This window comes from Gobio gobio (assembly GCF_949357685.1).
Source record: "Gobio gobio genome assembly, chromosome: 4".
NCBI classification, from domain to species: Eukaryota; Metazoa; Chordata; class Actinopteri; order Cypriniformes; family Gobionidae; genus Gobio; species Gobio gobio.
In genome coordinates this window covers 52,479,745-52,507,376 of record NC_137100.1, presented here as the reverse complement: position 1 = coordinate 52,507,376, position 27,632 = coordinate 52,479,745, and the positions used below count along the sequence as shown (strand labels likewise).

Sequence of the window (27,632 nt, the reverse complement as noted above, 5' to 3'; positions counted from 1 at the left end):
CATTATAAATGAATAAAACATCTCAATTAAACTTTCATGAACTGTCTTGCAAAGTCATGCAGTTCATATTCCCCGGTCTATATACATAAACAAGGTTATTAAACTCCCTGTCTTCAGATATAAATATGTTCCTGGACATGAAGTTCATATGCTTTATTATGTTATATCTAGTTAAAAGTATCTAGTTAAAAGTGTCGTCTGGTTCTGGCTAACAATTATGTGATAGCTTGATTTGCTTTTGTTGTTATTTTCAGATGGAAGCCAGGATGAAGATCAGGTTATATCTTTTTCACATTGTTTAAAAGTGCCTTGATGTTTTATGTTTGCAGTGCTAAAGATAAGGCTGTTTAAAGGTCTTTAATGTGCATGGTATTAACAGACTCCTTGTTTACTGCATTGTGTTAAATTACTTGTGTCTATGTTATTTTATTTTGTTTAAATCATGCCCTGTTCTCTATTGTAAGCTATACGCTGCATTGTAAACATTACACACATTTTCAGACTGTGTTATTGATTGTAGCTCATTAAAGTATCCCTCCCGGTTATACTATATAAAATAGAAACCGTGATGGCAGATATATTTAAGGCCTATTGCTAGAGTTGCTGAGTCAGAGTTTTAGAGCAATGATTTATTTCCATCAACCCTTTTGTTTTGAGGGATTTGGCATTAGGGATGGGTTTGTGTAAGGAATTTTATGATTTTGTTGCAATTACATCAAGAATTCTAGCTATTTTTGAGGAAGACATTTTTCTAAATAAGAAATAAAATTAATTTAGTGCACTTGTAGCACAGAGGTTGTATGAATATCATTCAGTCATTTATCCTAATTCTGTATTACATGAAAATAATAAACAAATGATTTATTTACTATACAATTCATTTAGCTAACATATATTTTATTTTATTCATCTAATTTATGCTATTTTGGTATAATTGCTTTTTATTTTTATTTGCGAGATACGTCTACATCTTTCTGTATTCATAAAGTAATTTTATGTTTTGAAAGTAAATTAAATTGTGATTTTCTGACAGGAAGTGTACGTTAGAGAGTTTTGAGTACTTGTTTCTGAGCACTTGCATGTCTCGTCCTGTCTTGAATAGATTTTTTTCTCATGACTGGAAAATTCTGATTGTATTCATGAATATAGTGGTGAAATTCAATCAACCAAACAACAGTGCTTTCACTATTCCTCTTTCTCCCTGTTTCCCATGTGCTGTTTTTGTTACCTATTTGAAGCATTTTATATTTGTTTTAATGATTGGCAATATGATCAACCTTTCAGAATGTCAATGGAGACCATAACAAACATCCATGGGCCAAACCTGGGTATGAACTCTTTCTCATTCCCTTTCACTGTTTGAACCATGTTGTTGTTTAGCTTTTCTTCACCAATTTTCTATTTTCCATTACTGGAATATCCATATGTTTTATCTTCAGGGGAGGAGGAATATTTGGCATTGATAGCATGCCTGACCTTAGGAAGAGAAAGCATATCCCCTTGGTTAGCGAAGTGGTGAGTGATTTAATAATCATTTTTTTGTTTAATGTTAATTTTCCACACCTCCACCAATAATGAAACCACATTCTGCCACATTGCTTAGTAATTTTTCCCTCTATACTGGGTATATATACAGATTTGACTTATTGTAATCTAACTCTTCTATATCTCTCTCTTATCTAACCTAACTCATATAATTGTAAAAGTTTAACTGAAATCGGATCTTCTTTTGTCATTTTTCTTAATGCTTTCCTTCACTACTAGGCCATGGTAAGTAAACCTTTCCTATTAGTGAATGCTTCACAAAGGTTTACATTTTTTTCAGCTTTTAATCAAAGTGATTTAAAGTGATATTTCACCCGATATATCCCATAATTTACTCACCCTCAAGCCATCCTAGGTGTATATGACATTCTTATATAGTTATATTAAAAAACATTCTGGCTAATCCAAGCATTATAATTGTAGTGAATGGCAGCCCAAAAAAGTGCATCCATCCATTATAAAAGTAATCCACACGGCTTCGGGGGTTAATAAAGGCCTTCTGAAGTGAATCGTGGAATACTTTTATAATGGATGGATGCACTTTTTTGAGCTTAAAAGTTTAGGCTGCCATTTACTGCCATTATAAAGCTTGAAAACTTTCAGGGATATGTTTTCATTATTTTAGGTGTAGAATGTTATTTTAGCTATAACATTGTATCTTAGTCAGGCATGATGAGATAAAAATTCTAGTGAAAAGCAATTTGTCTGTCCACACAGAAGGCGAAAGTGTTTCACAAGGCGAAAACATATAATATATTTCAGATTATGTCAAAAAAGGTTGTTTTGTGCTCCGTTTCATTTTCAGTTGTGATGCCATCACCTTTGATTTGCCGCTCAACCGTGTGATTGAAATGAGCAGTAAAACTGTATCACCAATAAATGAGTGCATGACATTCTCAGAAGGGTTTGATAATACAAATGGTCTGTTTTTGTTTATAATGGATTTTGGCATCCATGTAAATGTTAATTTAATCTTGTAATTGAATGTCTTCTCTTCACCCTTAAAGAGGGACATCTTATGTGAATGGTGCATTAAATACCAGGCCAGTGTGTACTATTGAGAAACGAAGCTGTATTTGAAGTGTTTGTCTTCTCCTGTTTACTGACATGTCCATGAGTCAGATATGGGGAACTTTAATCACTCAGTCTTTGTTGCTAAACTATAAAAACGAAACCCACACAGATGCATTTAACATGCTGTAGCCTTGTCTACTAGGGACAAAAAAGAATAAATGCTAAATAAAAACAGGCTTGAACTGAAGCTTTTGACTTGCACAAAAGTTTTCATGGCAATCAAGCCTGTAAAGTGTGAATAAGATGAATATAAGCAAGTTATTGCACAACTCTGGAATATTGGATTATGAATGATCAGTCACTAAAAATTCGGTGGTAATTTTTGTGTAATGAATCGTGGATTCTACAATTGAATATTGCCTTAAATGATTTCTTACTTGGCTGTGCTAATTTTATATCTTGCATATCATATGGTCTCTCTGTTTTTTCATAGAAAATGTCAGTTAATATCAATCATTGTTGATTGATTGATCAATTGATTGATTTTGCAGCTGTAATATATGGGATCACCCTGTTGTGGGTTTATTTTTAATTACTGACTGGTTGACTGTATATATATATAAAAAAAAACATTATCCAATGATCTATTAGCCAGTATTTAGAAATTCTGTGAATGGGTTGTTCATTGTTAGTTCATTTTAATGCTTGATGTAACTGGAGATTAATTGGAGATTTTTTGGAATTTTATGAAAGTATGGTTAATAAATATGATCATATATGTTTAATACATAATTTTATGTCTAAATTACATTTTAGCAATAACAATTTAGATGTGCCAGACAAATGATAAGTGAACGTCGCAACTTAATTTTTTTTCTTTTTGCTTGCAGACATGCCATTTTCTTATAGGAATTTTTTTTGTTTAGCTTTTTTAATTGACTGAATCTCAGACATGACCTGCCAGCCCCCTCGCTCACCCTGTACCACTCACAATTGACTAGCTGAGCAATTTATGGCCAGGGAAAATATAAAGCCAGCCATTTGCTTGTGTTGAATCACTGTCATTAGCTATGAGAGCCTAAATTGCACTCTTATCTCTGTTCCCATGGAAAATCAATCTTAATCTTAAAATCAAGAGTATTTGTCTGGCTTTAGCTATGAAACGATCATTGATAGTTTTTTTTCAGCATGTTGTATCGACGGTCTTTATAGGCTGGTTGTTGTTGGTACTATTCTTTATTACGGTATTTAATAATTTAAGACATTAAGAAATTAGAAATTAAATGCTGAAAGTAGACACGATGCCCTTAATGTGCGAATAGTGTTTAGCATATTAATGGAAATGTAGTAGACACAGGCATGAACTAACATTTACCAGGTATTTAAGGGAAAATAACAGACAATTTTGCTAAACCCATTGGGCAAGCACAAATAAAGTTACAGAACCATAATGAGCATGTTCATATTCAACCATTGTTCCCCTCTCTCAGTCTCTGGTACAGTCCAGGAAAGCTGGGATCTCGCACGCATTAGCTGGACGCTCTTCACTGAAGGATGAAGAACTGGTAAGACCTGCAAAATACACAAACATCTGTCATCTATCTGCTTCTCTCTTTTTAAAATTGCTTCTTTCAACCCTATTGTTAAAGTTAAAGCAATGTAATGGAAGTAGTGACAGATCTTTTCTGCCGTATTGTGATTTGTGACATACATCTAAGTGAAATGGATTATCAAAAAAGAAAAAGAAAAATGTAGGGCAGGATTTGGTGTTCCATCCATTAGTTGATGATTGGATGGCAGCAGATCTAAACGCCAGCTTAAATTAGATTGTGACTAAAAGGTCCTTCTTATGACACCAGAGGGAATTCAAAAAAACAAAACAAAAGAAACCTATGTATGGATGTATTATTCACAATAAGAACAATAACAAGCATTTGGAAAATAGAGAGGGTGAATTTCATGTCATGCTGACTTTAAAGGTGTAGCAAAAAGAAATTTAAGTCGGTATACACTAAAAAGACATGATTCGCAAAATGTATGATCAATACCACACACATATTTTGCAAGCAATAACAATGTGACGAGTTTGAATAAAAGATTTTCAGTAAATAATGATTTTATTGTATTATATGTCTTTAAAAGTTTCCAGCAGGAAAAACTGTAGTTGCTGATATGGAATAAATAAATAAAAGAAATAATAATATGTCTTCTGCAAACTTCTAGTCTTTCAGAAGTAATATACATTAGCACTCCAGTCATTTGTATATATGTGGTTCGGAATGACACAAGGGTCATAATGATAATTGAGTAATTGTTGACAGAATTAAAATCTTCTAGTTTTCGTTTTCTAGTTTTGATTTTTGTAGTGTTACAGAATATCAAAATTTCAAGTTACCTGTTCAGATGCTCTGGATTGATGAATGTCTGTGTGGGTGTACGCCACCTACACCTTATCTAGATAAAGATGTGTGATGTGGCTCTCATTTGGTCATCACTTTGACACCTGTCTGCCCACTCCCATAACTACACCTACACCAATATTTATAAAGCGTATCTTGGGCTCTTACACTTACCTGCTATTTTTCCTTCTCAATGCTTTTCCAATTTTCTGTTTGAGCCATTCTTAACAACTTCCTGTCTTTTTCATTTAAACTCATCCTACATTCTAGCTGGGTTTTGTTTTGATATGTCATCTTCAGGGTTGCGTCTAGGGCCCATTTCTGGCAGACACAATTTTCAATTTCTTTCTCTCTCTGTAGAAGAATCACGTGTACAAGAAGACCCTCCAGGCTCTGATTTACCCTATTTCTTGCACGACACCCCATAACTTTGAAGTATGGACAGCCACCACACCCACCTACTGTTATGAGTGTGAGGGTTTGTTGTGGGGTATCGCGCGGCAGGGCATGCGCTGCTCAGAGTGCGGAGTCAAATGCCACGAAAAATGCCAGGAGCTTCTCAACGCAGACTGTTTGCAGAGTGAGTCACTAACCAAATACAGAAAAACAAGAAACAACAACAGAAAACCTACATATCTTGTGTATTGTTACTTCAGTGCTCATTACAGTTAGTTGTTTATGTATAAAAAAAAAATTGTTGTTCCTTATGAATGTTACATCTGTGCGATTGACAGATGCTTTTTTAAATAAAAGTAACCAACTGATTGACCAGAAAGCTTGTAAAAATGAGCAAGAAATATGAAAGATTATACACTAATGCACAATTATACAATTTATGAAATATACAATTTAAATTCAACTTTTTACTTTAATGTTAATATAATTTGTAATGAAAATACACAATAGAAGCCTTTTCACTAGTGCAGTATGTTTGACATATTTTTGTTCCTTTTTTATTGTTTTATACTACAATTAAATTATAAACGCATCTCTGCAATTGCTAGGAGCTGCTGAGAAGAGCTCCAAAACGGGAGCAGAGGACAAAACCCAGCATATCATATCAGCCATGAAGGACCGCATGAAGATCCGAGAGAGGAACAAGCCTGAAATCTTTGAGATTATAAGGCTTGTGTTCAATATGAATAAACTGAACCATGCTCAGCAGATGAAGGCTATCAAACAGACTGTGCTTGACGGAACATCAAAATGGTCTGCCAAAATCTCCATCATGGGTATGGAAGCAGGGACAACTGTTATTGCTATGTAACTTGATTGAAATGTTTAGAGTAGACGCTTTTCACTGATTATATATACAGTCAAACCAAAATGTATTCAGAGATCTTCAACATTTTCTCACATTATCACAGTTTATTCACGATAGTTTCAAAAATGATAATAAAATATGACAAGAACTAACTGTCAGAACAAAATTTTCTTGATAATGTCAGGTAATGGATGATAGAAAGGTATGTAATGGATTACAATCAACCAATCAGCTGTTAAATTTAAGTACAAAATTAGATAATACCAATTTATGTCAACCAATTACCAAACAGTGCTCAATTTTGTTCAGTCTATGGTGTAAAAGGTCGCATTAGCAATTAAAGAACAAACACTTAAGCTAAAACATGGTCAGGTCCAAGTGTCTGAATAACTTTGGTCCCAAATCTTAATACATTTTCCTGGTAGTCCACTTTATGAAGAATTTTTTGGATATAATATGTCACAGTTTACTTGATTTAGCTATCCTCACTTGCATAAATGAACTATAGTGTCCTGCAACCACTAGTATACAATTATATCTGGTGTCTGAATACATTTTGGTTTGACTGTATATATTCAAGGAGCAATTGTGTAAATGCAGATATCTATTAGTAAATGTCATGTGCCTGCATTGGAATTTTGTTTTCATTCTTTTTGTTTTTACTGATTGTGACTACATTTTAAAAGATTGTTTATATTCTGTGTGTTCATGTGTTTTTTCCAGTGGTGAGTGCTCAGGGCCTTCAGGCTAAAGACAGAACTGGTTCCAGTGATCCGTATGTGACGGTTCAGGTTGGCAAGACTAAGAAGCGAACCAAAACTATCTACGGTAACCTTAACCCTGTGTGGGAGGAGACGTTCAACTTGTGAGTCTAATACAATTTTTTCTGTTCTCTTTGTTCTCTTGGAATCGTGTCTTTCACTTGCTTTGTTCTTATTCTTATTTCTTTTCAATGTAATCAGACAAAATCTGTATATTTTTAATGTTCTCACAGAGGCAATCTTTGCTCAGGAGTTGTTTTATGTCACCTTTTTCTCCGATATTTATCCTAAGGTTTTCACAAATGTGATAATCATTGACATACAGTAAGAGTATGGATCTATGAAAAAAAAAAATGCGTATAGCATAGCTCAGATAATTCTGTGAATATTGAGATCTCTGACTTTTGCTGACTTTGGTATCTTGACAAATCTGAGCTCAGGTTGTTTGATTGTTGAGATCTCTCCTGAAACTCCACAGGAGACGCATGCAATTCCTGTGGACTTTTGTTCATGAGAAAAAAAATCTGAGAAGGAGACTTCAGAAAAGTGTCTTTGCTCTCCTTGTTATCTCGTTGCAGTCTAGGAAAAGTAATATAATAAGATATTAATATAAGATTTTAAAGCGATCCCAAAGGCTTGTAAGTCAAAGTGAAGCCAAAAATTGTATTGTCAAGTGTACAGCGAATTACGTATAATATAATTATTTTTGAGGAGCTTATCGCAGAGCTAAGACAACATATAATGTGCAAAAATGACAGGCAGATTTTGTTAACTGTGTTGAAATCACAGATGTCCATATTATACATTTTTGTGGCTTTGCAAAAGACATTAAAATTTTTGAACAAATACTATATCTTATATGAAGCAGCTGTGATTTGTTCACAACTTTTCCCTCTCCTCCCCAGTGAGTGCCACAATTCATCTGATCGCATTAAACTGCGAGTATGGGATGAAGATGATGATATAAAGTCTCGCGTGAAGCAGCGTCTAAAAAGGGAATCTGATGACTTTTTGGGTCAGAGCATCATCGAGGTCCGAACCCTCAGCGGAGAAATGGACGTCTGGTATAACCTTGGTATGTTCTTCAGTCTATGTGTGTCTTTAATGTTGAATGAGTAATAATTGATCTCTTTTTATTTTTTGTTTAATTCTCTGTGGCTTTAAAAGTAGCTCTTGTGTGCTCTATACAGATGTAAAGTCATGACGTCAATTTGCAGACAAACCAGAAGTCTTAATTCACTGTGGGTTCCCTCTGGGATTTTGAATGGATTTTTAGAATAGTTGTTTTAGTTAATTAGTTTGATATAGTAGTTAACATTTACTGGAAGAGGCTTAACATTTTGTGCTATAACATGGATTTTGAAACCTTTGTGTGCTTTATTGTTGCTTTAAGTTGCTAATAAGGTGCTTCAAAAGGGCTAATTAAGACCTTATTTTTCCCTCATAGATCTATAACTAATATTCGAAAAACCCATTAAATATTCTCGAGGGAACCAATGACTAGTAGACAGTGCTAAATTTCTTAAGGGGAATTAGGACTAAAAACTGAATGGCTCCATTATACGTCACACAAGAAATTAAACCATCTGTCTGCTTAAGGGTTGGGATTTTGGTGCAGGTCATAAACGATCTATGCCTAAAATATGAACTGTAATCTGTAATAACCCGAGTAGTAAAATTATATTATCTAGTGATTTGCATGAGTTTAGATATGAGAATATAGATATGCCAAAATTTAACTTTTAGCTATTCATGAAAACTTGCATGATTAATATGTCCAACTTTGGTGGTAGACATTTTACAGTCAGTAAGATGGTTTAACTATTTCACAGCCATACAGTTTCTTCTCTATTTGCATAATAATATTACCCATACATTGTTTCTGATCAAATATTCATTGAAGAAAATAAAAAGTAAAATGATGAGTGTTAATTTTAAAATCTTGAGTCTGATGTCTGAAAGTACTGTTTATTTTCTCTTGATAAGAAAAATATATTAAATGTTACTGCCGGATGTAAATCTTCTGTACTTTGGCCAAGGTTCTCCATTAGGAGCAGATGCTGGTAAACTTTCATATCAGATCTGTGCAATGACCATGTGTAATTTCTTCCGCAGAAAAACGCACAGACAAGTCAGCAGTATCAGGGGCTATTAGACTGCAGATAAGCGTGGAAATTAAAGGGGAAGAGAAAGTGGCCCCTTATCATGTTCAGTACACCAGTCTGCACGAGGTAAACTGCTTACAATATCTTTTTAGATGACAAATGCCTGTGTACAATAATGTTCAAAAAATTTGGGATTTGATACATATTAAAATCCTACTGACCCAAACTTTTGAATGATAGTAATAATTCATAATTCATCTTTAATATATTTATACCTAAAAGCTAACAAACAAAAAATTCTTTCTATATCGAAACACTTCGACATATCACTTCGCCTCTCTCTCTTTCTCTTTCTCTCTTTCTCCTTTTGTAGAATTTCTTTCACTTTGTGACAGACGTTGAAGGGCAGGGTGTGGTAAAGTTGCCCGCGGCACGTGGAGATGATGCCTGGAAGATCTACTTTGATGAGATGGCTCAAGATATTGTAGATGAGTTTGCCATGCGCTATGGGATAGAATCCATCTATCAGGCCATGACGTAAGCCATGGAGCGTTTTCTCTGTATTCTGAAAGCTATAGGCCCTGTTGTTATATATGAGCTGTTGTTTAAGAGTGCTTTAAATCCTAAGTCGGTATTTAAATGGACTGAATATTTGGGTTCAGTTGTGCATATTGTCAAACAGAATATTAATTAACCTTTTATTTATTCAATAGAGAGACTTGTTTTGGTGAGAAGCAGTGAAAGAACTGACTTATTGTTTGAGATGAGAAGTCCATATGCTGATAGACTATATTGCCAAAAGTATTGGTACACCCCTCCAAATCATTGAATTCAGGTGTTCCAGTCACTTCCATGGCCACAGGTGTATAAAATCAAGCACCTAGGCATACAGACTGCTTCTACTAAGAATGGGTCACTCTCAGGAGCTCAGTGAATTCAAGTATGGTACCGTGATAGATTGCCACCTGTGCAAGAAGTCCATTTGTGAAATTTCCTCACTACTAAATATTACACGGTCAACTGTTAGTGGTATTATAACAAAGTGGAAGCAATTGGGAACAACAGCAACTCAGCCATGGAGTGGAGTCAATTGCTACAGACTTCCAAACTTTGTGTGGCCTTCAGATTAGCTCAAGAACAGTGAGTAGAGCTTCATGGAATGGGTTTCCATGGCCGAGCAGCTGCATCCAAGCCTTACATCACCAAGTGCAATGCAAAGCGTCGAATGCAGTGGTGTAAAGCACGCCGCCACTGGACTCTAGAGCTGTGGAGACGTGTTCTCTGAAGTGACGAATCACGCTTCTCTGTCTGGCAATCTGATGGACGAGTTTAGGTTTGGCAGTTGCCAGGAGAACGGTACTTGTCTGACTGCATTGTGCCAAGTGTAAAGTTTAGTGGAGGGGGGGGGGTATGGTGTGGGGTTTTTTTTCAGGGTTTGGGCTTGGCCCCTTAGTTCCAGTGAAAGGAACTCTTAATGCTTCAGCAGACCAAGACATTTTGGACAATTTCATGCTCCCAACTTTGTGGAAACATTTTGGGTGTGGCCCCCTTCCTATTCCAACATGACTGCGCACCAGTGCATAAAGCAAGGTCCATAAAGACATGGATGAGTGAGTTTTGTGTGGAGGAACTTGACTGGCCTGCACAGAGTCCTGACCTCAACCCAATAGAACTGCTTTGGAATGAATTAGAGCGGAGACTGCAAGTCAGGCCTTCTCGTCCAACATCAGTGCCTGACCTCACAAATGCGCTTCTAGAAGAATGGTCAAAATTCCCATAAACACACTCCTAAACCTTGTGGAAAGCCTTCGCAGAAGAGTTGAAGCTGTTATAGCTGCAAAGGGTGGGCCAATTCCATATTAAACCCTATGGATTTAGAATGGGATGTCATTAAAGTTAATGTGCATGTAAAGGCAGGCGTCCCAAAACTTTTGGCAATGTAGTGTATTTATGAAAGAAAAATAATATTATATATTATGAAAAAGTGACATTTACTATTATTACATAACTGTTGTAATTAAGCATTCTCAGTTTCTTACTGGGTGTCTGTGTCTGTCCACCTGTAGGCATTTTGCATGTCTGTCCTGTAAATACATGCTGTCTGGTGTCCCTGCGGTAATGAGCACGCTCCTGGCCAACATCAACGCATTCTACGCTCACCCCACCTCAGTCACCAGTGTCTCCGCCTGTGACCGCTTCAATGCCTCCAACTTTGGGGTAATGCTTACTCGGCATCGCACACAGCCAATAGGGCCCCAGACTAGAGGTTGATTATTACCTCCGTTCATTCATGAGCATATGCTCAGTACAATGTGACATAAAAACTAGCTACGTAGCATTACATTTTCTTTTTCATTGAATGAAAAAGTAGCTTGCTGTATAGTTTGAAATAATTTGTCAGCAAGGATTCATTAAAGTGGTCAAAAATGACAGTAATTATGTTTATAATGTTACAAATAAACTATATTTCAAATAAAATATTATTTTGAAACTTTCTAATCGTTAAAGAATCCAGAAAATAAAAATGTTTCACAGTGTCCACAAAAATATAAAGCAGTGAACTATTTTCAACTTTGATAATAATAAGAAATGGTTATTGATCAACAACTATTAGAATGCTTTCTGAAGAACCATGTGAAACTGAATACCGGAGTAATGGCTGCTGAAAATTCAGCTTTCACCTGACCCAAGCTCAATTTAAGATTGAACATCGGTCTGGGGAGTCTGCTATGTATATTTTCTACTGGCGTGAAAAACAAGCATAATTTAAAACACTCTATACGCAATTGAATAGTCCTTCGACCAATCAGACCACAAGAGGCGTGATCAACGGGCATCGATCCATCGCTTCTCTATCCGTCATCTTGTTAAACCCGCCAATAGAAAACAAATCACCGGCAGATCAGACTGGGTTTACCCAGTCTACAGCTTTGCCACAACAGGAATAAATTACATTTGAACGTGTTTATATTGTAATAATATTTCACAATATTACAGTTTCTATTGTATTTTTGATCAAATAAATGCAGCCTTGATGAGCATTAGAAACTTCTTGCAAAAACATTTAAACATCTTAGCCCCAAAGTGTAATGATGTAACCTGCAAAAAATGTCCTCCACTAATGCGCAGATTGATCATATTTTTTTTAGAACATGCATACAAAAAAAAGCGGAGTAATAAAAACTGTGAGAATTCCCAGTGCTATTGGGCTAAATGTCAGCCAATCAAATTCAAGAACCGGAACTAACTGTTTTATAAGCTGTAAAGTCACATTTGATTACAGAGTGGTGGGGACTTTGATTGTTATCATAACATAAAACCTTTGATCCCAAACCCACTGAGAGCATATTATTCTCATACGATGCAGCTGAAGATGCTGTTGTGGCATCCTCTGATTCTAGAGAACCATGAATGCACCTGCTTGAATTTGTGCACAGCTACAATCCCTTTCCTCGTGTTCTTGTACTGGACCATTCTGCAGAAAGAATCTTGCTCATACAAGGATTTTGAAAAGATACAACATAGTGAATAACTGAAACGTTGTCCGCGTCCCTGGCCTTTTGATTCCTATTCAGGTTTTCTCATTGCCATGAGACGGGTTCATTCAAAGGCCTTTCTCTAGTGTGCTTGTATAGTATGTCTTTGTTCGTGTGTGTGTATGTGTGTGCGCGCTCTATGTCCTTGGATCGAGGTCTAGATTAATTCAGAGAGAGATTAGTGTCAGACGTACTTTTGTAACGCAGTAACGTAACTTTTGTGTCTTTGAAAATGTCAGAGAGGGTTTGTCATTTTTGCACTGACTATAACTAAATCAGGCATAGCGTTAGATCTGGCAGATCACGTCAGTCAAGCTCTCATTAGCTGACTCTCAGCTGATCCTCGTCTACCTATTGGAATATGAAGCCTATTACAGCATCCATATATAACGTCCATCAGTATAATCCGCAGCTATTGCATTGCTCAGGAGCTAATTATCCTCCTCCATCCCCAGCTCCTCATCTCGTCCAGTCAGGATATGGCCTTCTGATTCCCCTTTGAATCAGACTAAATTCTCAAATTATGCTGTATATGAAATTAGGGTTGGGCCGATAGACGATGCCGTCGTCCATCGCCGATGTCTGACAGACATCACGATGTTGAGCTGGCACAATACAGATTACATTCAAAATAGTTCAATGAACACAATTTAAACACTAAAGATTTTATTGTGCCAAAAATGCCAAAGGAATCATAGGCTACTAGATGTTTTAAACAAACTAAACCAATGAGATTCAAATGGCGGACCACATGACAGAACGGTTGCACCATTTTCTAGCACCATTTTCCTGTTGTGAGCAGAGCATCAAAACAGCTGTGCGGTTCACACCACAAGCACTCAGGATTGTTTATGGTAATGATAGTTCAGCGCTATATTTCTAGTAGTTTTATCTAAAGCCAAACGCGCTTCATTCAAGCCTTTTCATCTCTGTGTGCGTTCACTTTCTCCAGACGGGCACCACATTAATGGAGCTTAATGCTCAAATGCAACCCCCTGATGTCATTATCCATCGCAATGTTTCACTGTAGACATCATCTGATGCCAATTTGGTAGACATCGCCCAACCCTAATTCAAATATTGAACATTAATGATATCGGCTATACATGTTAGTTTATCCTAAGGGGGATATCGCTGCTCTCCCTGCTATTATTCTGTTTTGGGCGGGGAGTTCTTGCCCAGAACAGAACCATACTGCCAATTCAAACTGTATGCTAAATGTCAATCGTCTTTGACAATAGTGGTCCTGACAGAAATACATTACCAAATACTGAAAGAAGCACCCATTTTTTGGTTCGTTTGTTAGTTTGTTTATTCTATTCACTACTGAGTCATCTTTCTCTCTGTTAATGCAGAAAGATCGGTTTGTTAGACTGCTGGATCAACTCCATAACTCTCTCCGCATTGACCTGTCAACATACAGAGTAAGTATTCATCATGTACACTAACTTAACCTAATCTACAGGAAAAAATTGATGCAGCCTAGCATTGTGTGGTGTAAAACAAATTACAGCGTAATTGGAAAATGGCACACCTATAAAAAATGTGTGTTATCAATTGATAAAAAATAAAAAAACTTGATTAACCACACATTTTTCGTGATTAAAAACACTTAGCCCTGGTTTCACAGACAAGGCTTAAGCTAAAAGGCATGTTTGAGCTGTTTTAACTGAAAGCAACTTGCACTGACAAATCTTAAAATATGTCAGTACAATCACACCAGTAATGTTTTTTTCTAAGACATGTTTAAAAAACGACTTAAATGTCCTTATTGAACTAAGGTCTTATCCTGGTTTAAGCTAAGCCTGTGAAACCAGGCCTTACGTTCTTATACGTTTTTATTATATTTTATAATATTTATAATTTCGCAGTTAATCTCCAAATGAATGTAGAAACAACAGTATATTTTAAAGTCTGTGTAAAGACAATTCTGAGATTTGTTTCTAAACACATTATAAATGTTAGAAATGTATTGCTGAAACACGTTACACAGACTGTGAACTGTGTAGTACTGAATTGTGGAGTTAGACTGTTAAACAGTTTTTCACCATTTCTGTGTTCATGATTTTTTTTGGGCGGGGCTAAAACCATGGCTCGATGACGCAGTGGAACCACTGAGCATGGCCCCTCCCCTAAAACTATCATAACGATACTCGGTTACTTAACGTAACCTCGGTTCTCTCTAGAAGAGGGAACGAGTATTGCGTAAGTTCCTTACGCTACGGGAAAGTATTCTTTCTTCGAGATTTCTGAAAAACCCAAAATTATCCTTAATTTTGTAACATTGTCAACGCAGTGCGGCAGCCTGGCAGACCATAGCAGGCTATTCCAGCGTGCTATTGGCTGCTCTGCTGGCAACTGCAGCAGCCTATCGGTGAGCCCGCGTGACGTGGCGACCAATGAGGGCGCTTCGCGCCCACCTGGCTTCATTTGCCTACAGGTGGGGCGTGGCCACGTGTATATAAGCAGGGCTCACGGGCTGCATATTCGGTTTTCGTAGTTCTGAAGCGTAAAAGCCCGCGGGGCGCACGGCAAGGAACGCAATACTCGTTCCCTCTTCTAGAGAGAACCGAGGTTACGTTAAGTAACCGAGTATCGTTCTCTTACGAGAGGTTCTCTCGTATTGCGTAAGTTCCTTACGCTACGGGAACATATTGTCAACGCCGTGCGCGCCTCGCATACAGCATATGTATCCCAGGGAACTGGGGACCATAACACTGCTCGGGCAGGGTGGCCGGTAAAGGAAACGGGCCACCACATATACGGACACTTCGTTTGAACTGACGGGTGGTTACAACGGGTGGTTACAACACCCTGCCTTATGAATGAGGGAACGGCACCTGCCGGTCGCCTTCAAATTCACCACACCTTGTCTCATGAATGAGGGAACGGCAAGGCCGGTCGCCTTCAAATTCACAATAATTTGTCATATGAGTGAGGTAACGGCACCGCCGGTCACCTTCAAACTCACAACAGCTCTTTTCGTAAATGAGGGAACGGTACCGCCGGTCTCCTTCAAATTTACATAAGCCTTGTACCGAACTTACTACCAGTATGTGAGCTATGTCTGCGCAGAATCATCGGGCAGAACCAACAGCCTTATTGAACTGATAACACTTTCGCCTGTAAGGCAGGAACTTCCAGATTGTAAAATCTCACGAACGTAGACGGGGAGGCCCAGCCTGCCGCCACGCAAATATCGTGGATGGAAATCCCTCTGGCCCAAGCCCACGAAGAGGCCATGCCTCTGGTGGAGTGTGCTCTGACACCTAGCGGGCACTGCAGGTGTTTGGAAGCGTATGCAGTTGCAATCGCGTCCACTATCCACCTGGACAGGGTCTGTTTCGAGGAGGCGAGACCTTTAGCGCGCCCTCCGAACGAAACAAATAGCTGCTCAGAACGCCTGAAGGCGGCGGAGCGTGTGACATAAACCCTCAATGCCCTGACAGGGCAGAGGATATTGCCACCGTCCCCCTCGTCGGATGCTGGCAGAGCCGAGAGGGAGATAATCTGCGCCCTGAAAGGAGTGCCGATCGCTTTGGGGACATAACCATGCCTCGGTCTGAGAATGACCTTAGAGTCATTAGGACCGAACTCCATACACGTCGGGCTCACTGAGAGCGCGTGTAGATCCCCCACGCGTTTCACTGAAGCCAGAGCTATCAGGAACGCGGTTTTTAGCGAAAGGAACCTTGGTTCCACAGTCTCGAGCGGTTCAAAGGGATGAGCCTTCATGGCCTCTAGGACCAAGGCCAGATCCCAAATAGGAACCGATGGGAGCCGCGGGGGATTCATCCGTCTAGCTCCTCTGAGGAAACGGATGATGAGCTCGTTCCTTCCTAGCGTGCTGCCTAGCGTCGTCTGGGCGAACGCTGTTATAGCCGCTACATACACTTTGAGCGTGGAAGGGGACCTGCCCAGTTCCAAGAGCTCCTGGAGGAAGGAGAGCACCCGCTGGACCCCACATTGCTGCGGTTCCAATCCCTTGGAAGCACACCACTCAGTGAACACCGACCACTTAGAACTATATAACCGCCTCGTCGAGGGGGCTCTAGAGTGTGAGATCGTGTTCATAACCCCTTCGGGCAGGTCAACGGGTATCCGTTGGTCACCCATACATGCAGAGACCATCGCTCTGGATGGGGATGCCAAACTGACCCTCCTGCTTGAGAGAGGAGGTCTGCTCTCAGCGGAACTGGCCAGGGGGGTGAGTGCGACAGCTTCACCAGCTCTGGGTACCAAATCTGGTTCTCCCAGCGCGGCGCTATAAGGAGCACCGGGCGGCGCGTTTCCCTGATTTTCGCTATAACCTGGGTCAATAGGGAAATCGGCGGGAAAGCATACAGCGGGAGGCTGGGCCAAAGTTGGGACAGCGCATCCTCGCTTTTGGACAAGAACGTCGAGCAGCGGGCGTTCTCTTTTGTTGCAAAGAGGTCGAGCTCCGCTCTGCCGAATAGGCGCCATACCAGCTGGACTGTCTGGGGGTGCAGGGACCATTCTCCTGGGAGAATGAGGCCCCTGGACAGCTTGTCCGGGCCCACGTTGAGGTGGCCCGGAACGTGCGCCGCTCTCAGCGAGCGCAGCGAGCTGTGTGCCCACACGAGCAGGCGTTCCGTCAGATTGCCCAGACACCTGGACCTGACACCGCCCTGCCGGTTCACGTAGGACACCACCGTGGTATTGTCCGACCGGACCAACACATGGTGTCCCCGTATAAACGGGAGAAACTGCTTGAGCGCGTTCTCTACCGCTATCATCTCCAAACAGTTTATGTGTAGGAGTTTTTCTCCGCTCGACCAGAGGCCCGAGGCCGGTCTGCCCTCGAAAACGGCGCCCCAACCCGAGGTGGAGGCGTCCGTCGAGATGACTTTGCGGTGTGAGATGGCTCCCATTGTCACTCCCCGCTGGTACCAGTCGGCTACTAACCAGGGCTCTAGGGCTGCAACACAGCCCTGAGTCACTCTGATCCTGAAACCTCCGGCAGCCCAGGCTCTGTGAGGCACTCGGGCGTTTAACCAGCGTTGCAGCGGGCGCATGCGCATTAAGCCCAGCTGGAGCACAGCTGCAGCTGAGGCCATACGTCCCAGCATCCTCTGAAAAAGCTTGAGAGGTGCGATTTTGCCCGGCCGGAAGTACGCAGCCATGCGCCGAACTTGGCGTGTGCGTTGTGGTGACAGGCGGGCAGACATAGCCACAGTGTCCAGATTCAAACCCAGAAATGAGGTTGATTGCGTGGGCACTAATGAGCTCTTGGTCCAGTTGACCGTGAGCCCCAGGCTGTCCAAATGGCTGAGCAGCATTGCCCTGTGGGCGAGGAGCTCGGCCTCTGACTGCGCCAGGATGAGCCAGTCGTCCAAGTAGTTCAATATTCGCATCCCCCGGTTTCTCAGGGGAGCGAGGGCCGCGTCCATGCACTTCGTAAATGTACGGGGTGCTAGTGACAGGCCGAACGGAAGGACGGTGTATTGATAAGCCTGGCCGTCGAAGGCGAATCGTAAGAATGGCCTGTGACGCGGCGTTATCTTGATTTGAAAATATGCGTCTTTCAAATCTAGGGAAATTAGCCAGTCTCTCGGGCGAATATGCGCGAGGATCTGCTTGGTCGTAAGCATCTTGAACGATCTCCTCAAAAGAGCTTTGTTCAGACGCCTCAGATCCAGAATCGGTCTGAGCGACCCGTCCCTTTTTGGCACGAGAAAATATCGGCTGTAAAAGCCTGACTCGCTCATAGAATGGGGAACCGGTTCTATAGCCCCTTTGCACAGCAGCGTGGCTATCTCCGCTCGAAGTAGATGTGCTACTTCTTCGCTCACTCTCGTCTCTATACGCGCACAGAAGCGCGGAGGGCGGCGAGCGAACTGCAGAGTGTAGCCGTGCTTCACTGTTCTCAGCACCCATTCTGATACACCTGGAATGGCTTCCCACGCTTTCGCGTGTGCCAAACGGGACAGAACGGCCTCTGGGCTCGAAACGCCGCGTTTCGCGGGTTTGACGGCCCGTATAAGAGGGGCGGGCGCGGTGCGCGCGCTCTCTGTGCTGTGGGCCAGCCGCTCGCTTTCGGTGGCTGGCCGCCTTACACACTGTGTCTCTACCGCTTTGAGCGGGGAATGTCTTGTGTGTGGCCCTACACTCATCGCTTCGGCCACCTTGGGCGGAAAACAAATGGTGTGTGGCGCGGCGCGTAGCGCCTGGGGCATAATGTTCGCGAAAATGTGTGAGCGCGTTTGAGCGGGCACAACTCTTACGCGTGGAACATGACCGGTTAAGAGTGGCTGTGTGACAGCGCGTGTGGTGGCTAGGCGTGGACGCAGACAAGCGGACACGTGACCTAACTCTAGCACTCGAGCGGCCGGAGGCCGCTTTATGTGAGTGGGGGACACGGGGTTTATAGTGCTTATGTGCAGGGGTGAACACAGAAAAGTGGGCACATTTACTGCATTTGAAACACATACGGCGTGAGCCGTGCAACCAGAAATAATGCAACTTTTGTGATTTCTCTGGTTCGCCGTAAAAACGGCGGTGGTTGACAGGCGAGAGGGCGTTTTTGCCGGCTCGTTGGCTGCGTGAAATTCCTCTGCAGCAGCCACAGTGGTGGGGGCTGACAGGAAAAAGAGTTTTGACGGTGGTCCGGCCGCAGCGGGACTTAACCGTCGTTTCTTGCCTCTGGCTAGGAGGGCTTTGGAGGCTCGGACTTCAGCACGATCCTAGGCCGGGGGCCCCGAGGGGGAGGCGGCTTACCGTGGCTGGAGGAGCGCGATCTGGGGCGGCCGCTCGGTCTTCGCTGAGACGAAGGGGGCCGCGCTGGGCGCTGCGCGGAGCTCGGTGCTGGCTGGTCGCGAGGACGGCGAGCAACGGAGCTACCGCTGGCGCCTGGGCGTCGAGGCAGGAAGAGGTTCATGGCCTGCGTCGTCTTCTGTACTTCGGAGAAACGGTCGACGATCCCCTTGACCGCTGGTCCGAAGAGCCCAGATGGAGAGAGCGGGGCGTTTAAGAAGGCCGCGCGCTCTGTTTCTCGCATGTCCGCAAGCGTGAGCCAGAGGTGGCGCTCAGCTACCGTGAGGGAGGCCATAGAGCGTCCGAGGGCCTGTGCTGCGGTCTTGGTAGCGCGGAGGGAGAGATCCGTCGCGCTTCGCAAATCCGTGATCAGCTCAGCGTCACAGCTCCTCTCGTCCAGATCACGGAGGAGATTGGCTTGGAGGATTTGCAGCACGGCCATAGAGTGCAGAGCAGATGCAGCTTGACCGGAGGCAGCGAAAGCGCGGCCGATCAGCGATGACGTCACTCTGCAGGCCTTAGACGGGAGGGCAGCCTTTGAGCGCCAACCAGAAGGCGGGCAAAGGTGCGCTGCGACCGCCTCTTCCACCGGAGGGATAGCGTTGTAGCCTTTCTCAGCCGCGCCGTCAACTTGTGAGAGCGTCGAAGAAGCCTGAGACGAGACCCTCGCGGAGAATGGCGCGTTCCAGGACTTCGCGAGCTCCTCGTGAAGCTCTGGCAGAAAGGGTGCAGTCCTGGCGGTGGGCGCACGGCGGCGACTGTTCAGGAAGCATCCGTCGAGCCGATTCAGCGCTGCCACCTTAGGCGGGGCCCATTCGAGGCCTAGCTGCTCGACAGCCCGGGTGAGAAGGCGCAACAGTTCGGCGTCCTCACCCGCTCGAGAGCGTCCGGAGGCTCGGACTGAAGAGGTCGCGGAAGACCATTCCTCGCTGTCGGAAGCCATGATGGAGCAGCTGTCGGCGCGTTCCGCGGCCGCATCCGCCTCATCCCCAGAGGCGGCAACAGAAATGCCGGCCTGGGGTGGGGGCGGGGAAGGCGAGAGTGAAGCGGGCGGGAAGGGTTCCGGCGAGCTTCTCTCGGCCAACTCCGGAGTCCGCTGCGAGCGGCGCTTTTTTCTGCGCGGCTTAGCAGAGACTGGAGGGATGTCATCTTCGAACTGATCGAGTCGAGCCCGCAGGGTCGACATCGTTAGTTCTTCGCACTCCGGGCATCCGCCGGCGAGAAGTGCGGCGGCGGCGTGATCACGGCCCAGGCAGAGAGCGCAGATCACATGGCGGTCCCCAGAACTGAGCTGCGCGTGACACGAGCCGCAGGTGGAACGAGACATTTTTAGAAAAACGCTCGGCTCTTTTTGTGAAAGTGTGACGCAGCGGCGACAACACTGAGCAATAAAAGGATATAATGCTGCCGGATAGCAGAGCAGGCACGGATGGCTGAAGGTGGCGCGATGCTGCCGGCTTCTTCAGGCGCTGTCCTCTGCTTGCAACGGCGGCGGGTTCCAGATCCAGCGATGCGAAGGGCTTCGCTGAAGAAAAGAAAATCGAATATGCAGCCCGTGAGCCCTGCTTATATACACGTGGCCACGCCCCACCTGTAGGCAAATGAAGCCAGGTGGGCGCGAAGCGCCCTCATTGGTCGCCACGTCACGCGGGCTCACCGATAGGCTGCTGCAGTTGCCAGCAGAGCAGCCAATAGCACGCTGGAATAGCCTGCTATGGTCTGCCAGGCTGCCGCACTGCGTTGACAATGTTACAAAATTAAGGATAATTTTGGGTTTTTCAGAAATCTCGAAGAAAGAATACTTTCCCGTAGCGTAAGGAACTTACGCAATACGAGAGAACCTCTCGTAAGAGAACTAGAGCACATCCGCATCAGTTCACCTGCTCAATCGCAAGTTACTCTCAGGACCGTTAATTACTACAGCCTACAGTTTGCTAGCTAGTTATGCTTTCATCACATTGCATATTACATGGTTGCAATAACTTACAAAACAGCTCTGTGTCCTTATTTAAATTTCTGAAAAACGATGATATCAAGAAGAGGTGGATTCATTTTGTGAAGAGCCACCTTGATGCAGAGCTGAGAATCACCACCAACACCTGCCTCTTCAATGATCATTTTACACAGGATAGTTTTACAAACTTTCATCTGAGACAACTGGGATTCACTGATAATCCGCTGCAGAATGGGGCCGAACCGACTATATCCCACCCCGGCCTTAATCCTCCCGTCCCACTGACAACTGGTGCCATCGTCGGCCATATGTGTCCACCAATGAGCTTTTCCGCCAGTGGACGTGGTTTCAGCGCAGACAGCGGATGAGCTATATTATTAACTTGGTGGTTTTTAATCATTCAAATTTGACTGGTTTGGTTTTATAGTTTGTCAAGGTAATTACTTACATCTGACACTAATTGTGAGCTAATTTAAAGAAAGCTTCAGTGCGTCCTCGCGCAGGTTTTTGCGTTTAATATTCACAGATGCTTACAGAGTAATTTAGCCTACTTACACACAGCGGGGGATCGTTGCTTTCTGAAATTAACAGCTTTATATGGAGAATTATTCCAGGATTATTAAACGCGTCTTAAAACGATGTAGTTGAAGTAGGAATGCAGTACTTGATGTGTTTGTTTGAGATGATGTGTGTGTGGGCGTCGACACCGGAGCCTCAGTATTTGAATCTCAATAGAACGCGCGCTTCGTGGGTGTGGTCGCATTAGTGTATAATGAGCCGCTCAGGAACGACTAACATCTCTCTGCTTTCAAACGGATTACATAAACACAGAATATTTGTTTTTGATTTGGTTTACAGTGTTTAAAACCTGACATTTCAGTGTTTCTTTAGACATATGTCTCATGTTTGTGAGACAAGTATTCACTAAGCTAGAGGTCATTTTCTGAAGACTATCTGAATGAACGTCTGCAGATCGCGCATCATGTTTGATTTCTTTATTTTGCAAAAAGCACAACAATTTGTTTTTATTGTGACTGTACTAAAAAAAAAAGAAACTTAACAGATTATAATGATGTATAGCACTTGCCTGAATGATAAAAAAACGACAGAGTTATTTGAGTCTCTTTGGTACTGATAAGAAAAAAAGCGAGCCGACCGCCGACTCGAGAGGGTTAATAACACATTTTTCTGTGGTGTGACAAACTTAGAACACAGCTTTGCAGGCTCTGGCTTTGCGTTTCTTCTGAGGTGTGGCTTTGGACAGCGCTCTGAAGGGAGGGTGCATGGGATCTACAGCAAGCTTGTTATTGCTGAATTTACCTACCCTAGCTTTAATTTTTTTAATATTTAATTTTAGGTTTATTTAATAATTAATATTTTTGCGTTTAAGATTGAAAGTCATGTCTTGGACAAGGGTAAAGCAATAAAATCTATTTATAAAGGGCATTTAAAAGGTTGCAAAAACTTAAAAATAATTGATCCCTGAGACATAAAAGTAAATAAATTTTTAGTAAAAACCCACATACTTATTTGTATGTAAAATGTGAAGGTTTCATGCACAAATCATAATTCTTCATTTGAGTTCAAACTTTCAATATTTCAAAATGTAGCATATATTTTGAATTAAAACAATTTACACATATCCACAAAATCATAGTTGCCGAGATATATTTTTATGTGTACTATATATTTGTATTGTGACCCTACAATAAATCGTATATATTTCAGAATAATAATGTACATTATGGTGGAATCTAAGGTGCAGCTGATCACATGTAGTCTAGGTCTATATACATTTATTTTATTGTGTTTCAGATGGTTTTGAGAGTGGTTGGCATGTATGCTCTTTATAAGATAATATAGACTTGATTCATAACCTCTGTGCATGTGTTGTTCATGATACCAAGGTCATATTGTGCTTCTCACTCAAGCTTCCTGTGATGTTCTTTCTCCCTTTGATCTCCAGAATAATTTCCCAGCCAGCAGTAAACCTCGTCTTGCAGATCTCAAATCCACAGTGGATTTATTGACTAGCATTACATTCTTCAGATTGAAGGTATGATAACGTACATAACCCATGCTGTATTGCTCTTTTTGTTGTTTTATACCGTATCTGGGAGTTACAGGGATGTGGATCTTATTTGTAATACATATATTGAGTGACAGATCCTATAGAGATGAATAATTCAATTGTGTTTCATACATTCATGAGTAAATGCTCAGCCATTTCTGTCTGCCTGAGTTCATACAGTCGAAAAGGATAATAGAAGGTTTGAAAAGAAGATTGATTTCTTTGTGCTGTAAGTGAGAGGCCTTTGTGCGCGCTCTCATAGCGGAGATTAGTCACGATTGATTTGACAGCGTACCGCTTGTTAGCAGGAGTTGCATTGTTTTTATACAGACATACTCTTGTCTTCTCTGGTGCCCCCTGTGTCCAGGTTCTGGAACTGCAATCTCCCCCGCGTGCGGCCCATGTGGTCAGGGACTGTGTGAAAGCGTGCCTCAACTCCACTTACGAGTACATCTTTAACAACTGCCAAGAGCTGTACAACAGACAGTTTCAGCCGGCCGTGGAGCCTGTGAGTAAACACATTCACGCCATGCTCAGGTGTATGTTTGTATATATACAGATGGGAATGCTTACACTTGTGTTTGACAGCATGTTCAAGTTTTGAGATTATATTGTCATTATTAGAGGATGAATTTCTCTTGGGTAATATCAACATTTCAACCTAAGACAAATGCCTGAAACGAATAATATTTTACCGAATTGATCTGTTACCATAGAGACCATGTTTGTGCATTAAGGTCAGAACCATGAATCATCAGTATAATTTTAAGTTTCTTCCATAGACTGTCTATCTATCTGCCTGTCTCTCTGTCTATTGTTGTCTGTCTGTTCTGTCTATCATTCTGTCTATTGTTGTCTGTCTCTTCTGTCCATCATTCTGCCTGACTGTCATTCTTTCATTCTGTCTATCATTTTGTTAGTCATTCTGTCTATCTGACATCCATCTATCTGTCTTTCTATATTTATTTGTTGGTCTGTCTGTTGTTCTGTCTATTTTTTTCTATCTGTCTATTGTTCTGTCTGTCTTCATTCATATCATTCTGACATTTTATTTGTCATTTTAATCTATCTGTCCCGTCTGTCCTTCTAACTGTCTGCCGTTCTGTCATTCTGTCTATTATTCTGTCTATTGTTGTCTGTCTGTCTGTTCTGTCTATGATTCTGTCTATTGTTGTCTGTCTGTTCTGTCTATGATTCTGTCTATTGTTGTCTGTCTGTTCTGTCTATGATTCTGTCTATTGTTGTCTGTCATTCTGTCTATCATGCTGTCTGACTGTCATTCTTTCATTTTATCTATACTTCTGTCTGTCGTTCTGACTGTGTGTGTTCTGCCTATCTTTGTCATTCTGTCCGACTGTCATTCATTCTATCACTCCAATCTATCATTTGTTCTGTGTGTCTATCTGTCTTTCAATCATTCTATCTATTTATGTGTTGTTCTGTCTATCCTTTTATCCATCATGTTATCGTTCTATTCAACAGAAACCAAAAGAAAAGAAAGAGGTAGAAGAGGGCGAAGAAGAGGAAGATAAGAAGGATGAGAAAGAGGAAGAAAATGCTGCTGTAGAAGAACCAGGACCAAGCATTCAAGATTTGGACTTCTGGCCCAAACTCATCACCTTGATAGTTTCCATCATAGAGGAGGACAGGAACTCCTACAGTCCGATCATAAACCAGTCAGTGACTGCACAGATACACACAATAATCACACACAAACACATGAGCTGATACGTTTAACCTGGTGTGTCCTGTGCAGGTTTCCTCAGGAGCTAAATGTAGGAAAAGTCAGTGCTGAGGTCATGTGGACACTCTTCGCACAGGACATGAAGTATGCACTAGAAGGTATGAAGAAATATACATTGATATGTATTGGAAGTGTGTGTGTGTGTGTGCCCTTGAAGTATGTCTGTACTACAAATTTATTTGGGAGTAACATCACCCCATCTCTTTTTATTTGTTTTCAGTTCTTAAACATATCGTCCACAATCATTGGAAGAATGGTAAAGGTCAAAGATTATAAGGAGTCATGAGAGTGTGAACTTGGACTTAAATGATACAAGATAATCACATCTGTTACACGCTAAGGGGCCATATTCTATTTTTTTCCCATATTGCCTGTTTATTATGTTCAGTTTACATTAACATATTCTACCAGTTCTTTGCCCTTTGAATTAATCAAGTAATGTGAATTTGCATGTGAAATGAGTTGTGATCCCAATTCAGTTGGCTCTACCAAATACTTTAATTACAGCTTCTATGATTTTGACACAGTGAAATATTAGTATTGGGTGATGATGTACAATATCAGCCCTAATTACAGCTTCTATGATTTTGACACAGTGAAATATTAGTATTTGGTGATTTATGTAGATTATTGGCCCTACTCCTTATGTCACCACGACTGGGTGAGCTAAGTTGCTAGGTACTGAATAATAATAAATATGTTCAGTGTTATGTTAATGTGCTCGTTGTGACAAGCTGTGAGCTTTGCATTGTGGAGGTTTTATTTCAAGAGAGCAATGCTAATCCTGTTTTCGATGATAAAACCCCTTTAAAGGTTCAAAAGAGTCTTTTTGGTCTCAAAGTCCTCACTCTCTTACAGCAGAGTTAGAGAATAGAACCCCCGGTTTCGTTTTAGCTCTTCCAACTAGGAGTAAAGACACCTCATTGAAAAAAAATCATCTTTTCCTTTTGATGCCAGCCTCCTGTTCTTTTGAGACCACCCCTTTTATTGCACTTTTTTTCATTCTTTCACAAGTTTTCTTCATCTCTTCTGTCTCTCTTGCCTTGTTTTCTTGTTTTTAGCACCTGCCACATTTCATATTCGCCGACTTGATTTTTACGCTGGTAAGACATATGGTTGAGAGTGTATGTGTGCACGTTCACTACGGTTTAAAAGTTTGGGGTCAGTAAGATTCGTGTTTTTTGTGTGTGTGTGTGTGTGTGTGTGTGTGTGTGTGTGTGTGTGTGTGTGTGTGTGTGTGTGTGTGTGTGTGTGTGTGTGTGTGTGTGTGTGTGTGTGTGTGTGTGTGTGTGTGTGTGTGTGTGTGTGTGTGTGTGTGTGTGTGTGTGTGTGTGTGTGTGTGTGTGTGTGTGTGTGTGTGTGTGTGTGTTGCGTGTGTTTTTGAAAGTAGTCTCTTACGCTAACCAAGGCTCCATTTAATTAATCAAAAATATAGTAAACGTTGTAATATTACGAAATATTAGTACAATTTAATATAACTGTTATTAAAATAGCTTCTATATATATATATATATATATATATATATATATATATATATATATATATATATATATATATATATATATATAAAATATATATATATAAAAAAAAATCCTGTAATGGCAAAGCTGAATTTTCAGAATAACTTATGCCAGTCTTCAGTGTCACATGATCCTTCAGAAATAATTCTAATATGCTGTGCTCAAGGAACATGTATTTTCATTATCAATGTTGAAAAACAGTTTGTGTGAAAATCATGATACTTTTTTTCCAGAATGCTTTTGATGAATAGACAGTACAAAAGAACAGGCATTTATTTTTAAATATAATTTGTTTGTGTTTTTTTTTTTTCTGAATTAAAGTATTAATTAATATATTTTTTTAATTTCTTACTGACTTCAAACATTTGAATGGTAGTGTATGTGCGTGAAATGCATTTTCTTAGCATTAGCCTCTGTGAGTGAGTGCAGCTGGAGACTGGGATGAAACAGCAGTTCATTTTTAGTTTATAGCTCAGTGTAGATTAAATACGTTTTAAAGCCGAAGGAAATTCGTGACTAGGTAAAATGAAATTAAATCTGTCGACTCATGCTTGTTGTCTCCCCAGAGCATGAGAAGCTGAGGTTGTGTAAAAGTGCGGACTACATGAATCTGCATTTCAAAGTCAAATGGCTCTACAACGAATACGTCTGTGACCTGCCCGCCTTCTCTGACACTGTCCCAGAGTACCCATCGTGAGTCACGCTGCTTCTAATACTCTTTCTGAGCATCTTTGGCTAAAGTTTTCTCTTCTTTTCTTTAAATAATCTGCAGTTTGTTCTTCTTTTGAGTAGTTTTATTTTCTCACTCACACTCTTTCATCACCTACTGTCCCAAAACGACTGAGATGCCTGTTACTTGCCTGGATACTTTTCTCTGTTGTTTAAACATTCTTAACCATTTGCTGCTTTGCTGCCCTCCTGTTTTATTCCTCCTCCATTTCTCT

The 27,632-nt window shown here is 41.4% G+C and overlaps 1 protein-coding gene across 1 annotated transcript in view; it reads left to right on the top strand.

Moving 5' to 3' along the window:
- The window catches only part of unc13ba (unc-13 homolog Ba (C. elegans)), a gene marked incomplete at its 5' end in the record, with an annotated part of 57,461 nt that overhangs the window by 2,666 nt on the left and 27,163 nt on the right, over positions 1-27,632 (top strand). Inside the window, 17 exons of the mRNA XM_079815289.1 lie at positions 255-277; positions 1,285-1,328; positions 1,440-1,515; positions 4,050-4,124; positions 5,319-5,538; positions 5,963-6,190; positions 6,946-7,087; positions 7,889-8,058; positions 9,099-9,214; positions 9,462-9,625; positions 11,155-11,305; positions 13,980-14,048; positions 23,319-23,408; positions 23,791-23,931; positions 24,906-25,099; positions 25,180-25,265; positions 27,255-27,381. Coding sequence (XP_079671415.1) covers positions 255-277; positions 1,285-1,328; positions 1,440-1,515; positions 4,050-4,124; positions 5,319-5,538; positions 5,963-6,190; positions 6,946-7,087; positions 7,889-8,058; positions 9,099-9,214; positions 9,462-9,625; positions 11,155-11,305; positions 13,980-14,048; positions 23,319-23,408; positions 23,791-23,931; positions 24,906-25,099; positions 25,180-25,265; positions 27,255-27,381 — 2,116 coding nt within the window. The remainder of the gene's footprint in view (positions 1-254; positions 278-1,284; positions 1,329-1,439; positions 1,516-4,049; positions 4,125-5,318; positions 5,539-5,962; positions 6,191-6,945; positions 7,088-7,888; positions 8,059-9,098; positions 9,215-9,461; positions 9,626-11,154; positions 11,306-13,979; positions 14,049-23,318; positions 23,409-23,790; positions 23,932-24,905; positions 25,100-25,179; positions 25,266-27,254; positions 27,382-27,632) is intronic.